At 36.6% G+C, this 6801-nt stretch overlaps 1 protein-coding gene across 1 annotated transcript; it reads left to right on the top strand.

Annotated features, from left to right (window-relative positions):
* The first annotated feature begins 516 nt into the window (after positions 1-516).
* LOC105443288 (clumping factor A-like) lies at positions 517-6601 on the top strand. Its single transcript, XM_011676303.2, has 3 exons — positions 517-630; positions 4366-4441; positions 5438-6601. Exons 2-3 carry the CDS (start codon positions 4366-4368, stop codon positions 5617-5619), a joined length of 258 nt encoding a protein of 85 aa, XP_011674605.1. The 5' UTR covers positions 517-630; the 3' UTR covers positions 5620-6601.
* Positions 6602-6801: the final 200 nt, after the last annotated feature.

Raw genomic sequence — 6801 nt, 5'->3', positions numbered from 1 at the left:
TGCTCTTTACCCAGCCAGTATACATTTTCTTCCAAAATTGTTTGGCACATGTCATTTATTTGTAATCTTGAACATTCAGTGTAAGTTTCGTTTGATTCTTTGAGAATTTTTTTATTTTTTTTTTACCAGAACTGGAGTTTATCTTTAACGTAACCAAAAAAGACCTTGCCCGGAAGGTGGATGCGCAACAGTGGGGCAGATGACGCAACAAATGGCCATGAGAGTCACGTGTTTACATCCGCTCTAAACAAAAGCTGTCGTGATTTCGAGGTCGATTCACAATGGTCAATACTCAATACGGCCACGAAACTAGGACAAGAATAAACGCATCATTAATTGTTATCAATAGGTCCTTTTGTTTAATGTCAATAGTAATAATTATACGATTTGTTAAAATGACAGTTAAATATCAAAACTATCAATAAACTAACGCAACTATAATATGGGTGTATTATTCTGCTGTTACGTCATTTCTTTTTTGGTGTAATTCATTCAAGGTATTTTACCGTTCAAAATGTATAAATAGGAGTTGGTTTGAGGACACTGCTAAATTTTGTTATTACTCATTGTGAAGCTGCAATTCGTGTCTCGTTTTCTCTTTCACCAGACGTTCAACAACTCAAAAGCATCGTAAGTAACATATTCGAGTATCATCATATTGAATTTTTGAATTGATTTGATCTGATTTTGATTTCATTTCATTTGACTTGACTTGACTTGACTTGACTTGACTTGACTTGACTTGAATTGCCTTGATTTGATTTGTTTCGGCTTCAATTGACTTAAATTGACTTGACTTAATTTGATTTTATATGACAATGTATGATCTCATTTGGTCTTATCTGATCAGGGCCCCGTCTTATAAAGAGTTATGATTTGATTCGAATCAATCAAAACTTGAAATTGTCTTCAACTCCTATCTTTTAAGTACAAAGTTGCGACTAATTCTAAGTTACGATTGAGTCGAATCAATCTCTTGATGACACAGGGGCCTAATCTTATATTATCTGAATAAACTTTATTTGATTTGATCTGTCTGTGTGAACTGATCATATCTCATTTGATTTGATTTTACTTTCGTAGATTTAATTTGATCTTAACTGATTTAAACTGACCATATCTGAGTTGATTTGATTTTGTTTTGGTGGATTTGATTTGATTTGATCAGATCTGATTTTATTTCGATTTGAGTGGAGTTGAGGTTTATTTCATGTAGACGTGTGGAGACATACATGATCATTTTACATACACCGTCGAATTCATAATGTCTAAATTTTAAATAAATAGATGTATGCATGAATGGTCAACTGTTAAATGGATAAACGCTTGATGGATACGTTCGATACTTTCCATAATTTTATTAAACGAATTCGTTTTCACTGGCTGCCTGTCGTAGCAGCAAACAGAGTTGACAAAAGACTTAACTCCGTTTCGTTGACGATCAGCCATGCATGCAATCTTTCGTTGTTTGTTTGTTAGGGGAGGCAGCCAGTGGAACGGATTCGTTAAATAAAATTATGGAAATGCGAACATTACTTTAAACAAACATAATTTTGTTTTTCTTGCATTGGCTTATTCTTCCTGATTTAGGTGTCATATGAAAGGTCAGAAAAAGAACCTTCTAGAAATATGATTTTCTCTTTGAAATTCAGATACCGTTCGCCAAATGCCTTTTAAGTACCTTTTCTCCAAATTGTATTTAATCACTCATGCGTGAATTATGCATCATATGAGGTGCATCAAATGAAAGAAGAAGATCTAAGCTTGACCAATATGTGTCATTTATCAATTATAACTTTGATTAAATTATGATATAACATCGATAATTCTCGCCTTTGTTTTTGCCGGGGTGCACTGTATAATTTATGATGACGCGTAATAAGCGCTTAATTAACTAATTACGCCCAAAATTAGTATGCGTGTAGCGCTTATCCAGATATGGCACAAAGTAATCCTATTGGTTGACCTACTTATCATGTTTATAATAGATCTTGATTGGTGCACTGCAAAAACAAGGGTGTTAAATTCAACACCATGGGTGTTAATTTTAACACTTTCTCGGTATCTATATCGGAAAACACCAGCTGGTGTTGTTTAACACCAGGGTTAGGAATTAAACGATTAAATTCCACCCTTGGTGTTGAAGTAGTTCCGCCTTTGGTGTTAAAATCTAACACCATTATTTCAACTTGGTGTTAAAGTTCAATTCCAGTTTTGGTGTTAAAAAATCCAACACTATTTCTTTCAACACCAGTGGTGGGTAAAATTTAATCCTGTTTTTTTTTGTGGTTAAAATCAATACCAATGATTTAACACTCAATTCAAAGAATCCTCCGATGTCTGTTGGATTTAGTGGTAACAATTTTCTTAACTTTTCTGTCTGCAGAACAAATGTTCACACTTAACGGCATGATTGCGCTGATGAAATAGGATATTCAGACCTTGACTAAAAATTCCATAACCACGATATCCCGAAGAGATTCTTGACAGCTAGCTCGCGCATGCGCATGCACGATACGACGTCATATCATATGACAACTGTCGTCCAATGATTTTGATCGAATCCACTAACTTATGCGCATGCGCAAGTTCATCACCATAACACCAAGACTCGGAACATCTACCTGTAATTAAATATTTCGACACTCTGTTGGTGTTGAACGGACGTGAACGGACGTGAAATTAACCCCAAAGGGTGTTTTTTTTCTTTCTATTCCGTGCTGGTGTTAGAAATTTAACACCCTGGTTTTTGTAGTGTGGGGTCCACAGAAAGTGGCGTTTCAAAGATTATATAGAAGCGGTCCTTCAAGAGATAATATAGGAATAAGATATTTCTCAGAATACCAACTTATGTATGGAAGATACAAGAAAGGATAAGACAAAAGTTACAACAATTTTTAGAATACCGCCCCATTAGTTCTCTTTGGAATAAATAACTTAATAATAATGTTGATGGTAACTTTGTCAATGTAATGAAGCATATGTATGATCAGGCTATTCATGTGTAATTTCTTGTTCAGAAAAGTGTTCTTTATTTGATTGTAAATTGGTGTGCGACAAGGTGAACATTTATCTCCGATGCTATTTCTTTTGAGTGACTTTAAACAACTAATTTGCGAAAAGTATGGAGGAGTAGATGTTCTACCTGACAAAATTATTGATGCAGCTGCGAATAAAAACTGCATAGATGTGTATCTCAGGCTTTGTACAGTACTGTATGCAGACGGTACGGTAGTTCTCGCACAAACTGAAAATTATTTTCAACTTGCTCTTGATACGGTATCTAATTATTGTAAGAATTGTTTCTTCAAGGCAACACAGCTACAACTAAGTTGTTGTCTTTTCTCGTGGTAAACTTCGAGAAAAAAAAAATCATTAGTAGTAGTAGTAGTAGTAGTATCATCATCAGTACAGACTACAGTATAGTAATAATGACTGCTATGAGAGACAAAGTTGTTTTCATACGCTCAAGGGGAGGTTACATGATCGTGCTATCGCCCCGAGGCGTTCCGAGGGGTAATAGCACGATCATTTAACCTCCATGAGAGCCTATAAAACAACTATGCCTCGAATATTAAAGCAGTCATTATAACTTTTATATACCAAAAAGGGTCATAGAATACATGTGCGATTTACCAATTATAGAAATCAAGTTTGTTTACGCTTTCGAGACCTAGACCCCTGTTACAGTAAGCAAAAGGCCGGGCCAGGCCGCGGACTGGCCTCGCACTGTAAACGAGGCCAAACTGGCCGCGCATTTGGCCCTGCTCTGGAGGTAGTCTCGGCCGCGGCCTGGCCCGGCATTTTCTCACTGTAAACGCACGCAGGGCCAGGCCGCGGCCTCGCCCTGTTACCCCGGAAGTAAAAGTTGGCCGTGTATAGGAAATTGGGAAAAAGATTTACTGCAAATCGCGCGCGACCGGATCTGCACTGTGACCCCCGGCGCCCCCCCCCCCCCCCCAAATAATCGTTTGTTTACATGCAGAGCGCCACTCTGACAAAATATTGAAAGGTTCCGGGCCAGGCCGCGGCCTGGCCTAGCACTGTAAATGCACACAATTGCGGGGTCCTAGTCTTAATAGGGTGTCTGATCGCGCTCCACTCGAGTTTGTGTGCTAAAGTCTTTCTAATTGAGATTGCACGCATATACGTAAAATGCCAAAACCGGTCAATAAACTTTGAAAAGTGCCGGCTTTTTTCAAAAGACTATTGACCAGTTTTGGCATTTTACGGGAATGACTAAAATCACAACTCCAATTTCGACCAATCAGATGGCTGGATTTCAAAAGTGAGGTATATATAATCATTTATATTGTTGTTGCTTATGTTATTCATTTATTCATTTGTTCATCTATTCTTCAACAGATGAACACTTTCAAGATGTCGATCATTCTCATCGTGTCTCTCTGTCTCTTGATGAGCATAGGCCAATCTGAAGCACGTAAGTAGTTTAAATTCTACTAAATGCCACGTGTCACACGGCTCACTTCAAACCATCGGTTCATCGCGTTCGTGTCGGCCGGGTGGTCGCGTTACACAACTTTTCGTGAAACATTAGACGACTTTTCGTAGATTTGCTGTAGGGTTATCACAAAGTGTCGGGTAAATTGGAACAGACCATTTGTATAAAAGAGGTGTTTTTTCACAGGCCTTACCCCCGTCATTTCGTGAATAAAGTGGCATATTTTCACAAAAGGTCGGGAAATGCAACCCCTGACCCGACGCGATGACCCGATGGTTCGAGGGAAGCCTGGTCACACAATGATGACGTTGTAAAATGTCAAAGCAGCACCATTTCACTTTTAAATGAGAATGCATAGCAACATGTTCAAATTTAGTTTGAGCTCACAGCGATTCTGAGTCGGAAGGTTTGAAATCACCTGAAATTTAGATCTTATTATTCTACAACTATTCAGGCCTAGTTTGATGGCTACAATTCAACCCCTTTTTATTCTTATATGTATATATATATATATATATACAACAAAAAACTTTATTCACAAGGCACAAGAATGTTTTGTCCTTCAATTGCTACTTCTTCAAAAATCATATCGCCGTCGAATCGTGTAGTGTGCCCTAATAAAAATACTACGCGTAAGACCTTTGTTGTGCATTTTATTAATTCGTTCAATAAAGAAATAATGAATATGTATATATATATATATATATATATATATATACATATATATATATACATATATAAACCAAGGTATAATTATGTGAAAAAACCTAGTAGGGTTATAGTAGTAAACTCGGCAATTTGTTTTTCATAATCGTTCAATACGTTATGTTTTAGAAGAAAAAGAAACACTTACCACTCATGCTTATTTACATGAATAAGCGAAGCCATGTATTATTTAATTTTCACACATACATTACCCGTGGACAAACAGAAGATCCCTGACTTATGTTGTATCATTATTTCACTTTTCCTCAGAGTCGTCCTCAGATGAGTCTGACAGCGCGTCCTCTTTAGCAGAGTCTGACAGCGCGTCCTCATCAGCAGAGTCTGACAGCGCGTCCTCATCAGCAGAGTCTGCTTCCTCAGCAGAATCTGCAGACAGCTCAGGCTCGGCAGCTCGCAGGAAGCGATCTGAATCAGACTTGGCAGGTCGCTAGAAGCGATCTAGTTCAGAGGAGGAGTCTGATGGCGCTCCCTCAGCAGAATCTGCTTCTTCCAATGAGAGTAGATAGACCAAGTCCGGCCACGGACGTTCTCTGGCGACGTTTAAGCGATGATTTATGATTCAAATTCAACAGATTAAAAATAGATGTTAACAACTCTTTGTTGGTCACTCTCATAATATCCATGTTCTATACTTTAAATCTGGACGTTCCTCTTTCGTTCCCTAGATTAATTTTACTATTTCAAGTGAGAAAAACACATATATGTCATAAAGGAGTTGGTCTTGTAATCAATTAAGGCTGGAAATGGGTCATTATGCAAGGCTTTTGTATGTAGTTCAGATCATATTTTTTTCCCAATTAGCACTCGAGGCAAACATGTGAGTGTGGCACTGGGTGAATTTTATGGGGGCAGCTTAAGAGTTAATCAGCGCTCCTGGCAGGTGAAATATTATTCAAAACGATTATTTACATAATTCTATTTATATGTAGACAGATATCACCAATAATTTCATTGTAAAATTATTTTATTATTCAAATTAAACAATTAAAAGGCAGTGCCTTTTTTACATGCTAACAATTAATCTTTCTTACACAAATGATTACAGTGCAGAATCTTGTGTGTGTTTTTCATTCTTGATAGATTTCTCTTTAAATATAATCTAAATGTAGATATTACACGATCGACTGCATTCCGAATCAAATCATATTCGGTTTAAGTGTTTTATTTTTCTTATGTAAGCACAGACATTTGAAATTAATAGTGTTTCAGAATGTTTTCTGCTTTACCTCTTCTTTCCCCTTTTTACTTTTTAAAAAAATACTTTTTTTTAAATTTTAAATTCCCTTCTTTATAATGTAATCGTCATTATTATAATTATTATTTCCACCATTGATCTGTTTTAATGTTTTCTGCATCTAGAATACAAAACAAATTTGTGAATCATAATCTTGATTAAATCGAAGCTCAAAACCACTTTTTCATTTCCTCAGTGTATCTTTGTTTGTATTTCATTTGAATTAATTGCTGCATTTCGACAACGGCAAAGCCTTTATTTGCGCTCCGTATGCTATACGCTCTGACTGCGATCTGGTTTTGGGAAAATTTACAATCGCATTTGATATGAACAATCAAAAATCTAAATGACAGACGTTCTGAATAATCATATGATTAAT

This window comes from Strongylocentrotus purpuratus, unplaced genomic scaffold (genome assembly GCF_000002235.5).
Source record: "Strongylocentrotus purpuratus isolate Spur 01 unplaced genomic scaffold, Spur_5.0 spur5_scaffold_1, whole genome shotgun sequence".
Lineage (NCBI taxonomy): Eukaryota > Metazoa > Echinodermata > Echinoidea > Camarodonta > Strongylocentrotidae > Strongylocentrotus > Strongylocentrotus purpuratus.
Note: the sequence above shows the minus strand (reverse complement) of the source record. Positions and strands in the feature narration are given on the sequence as shown.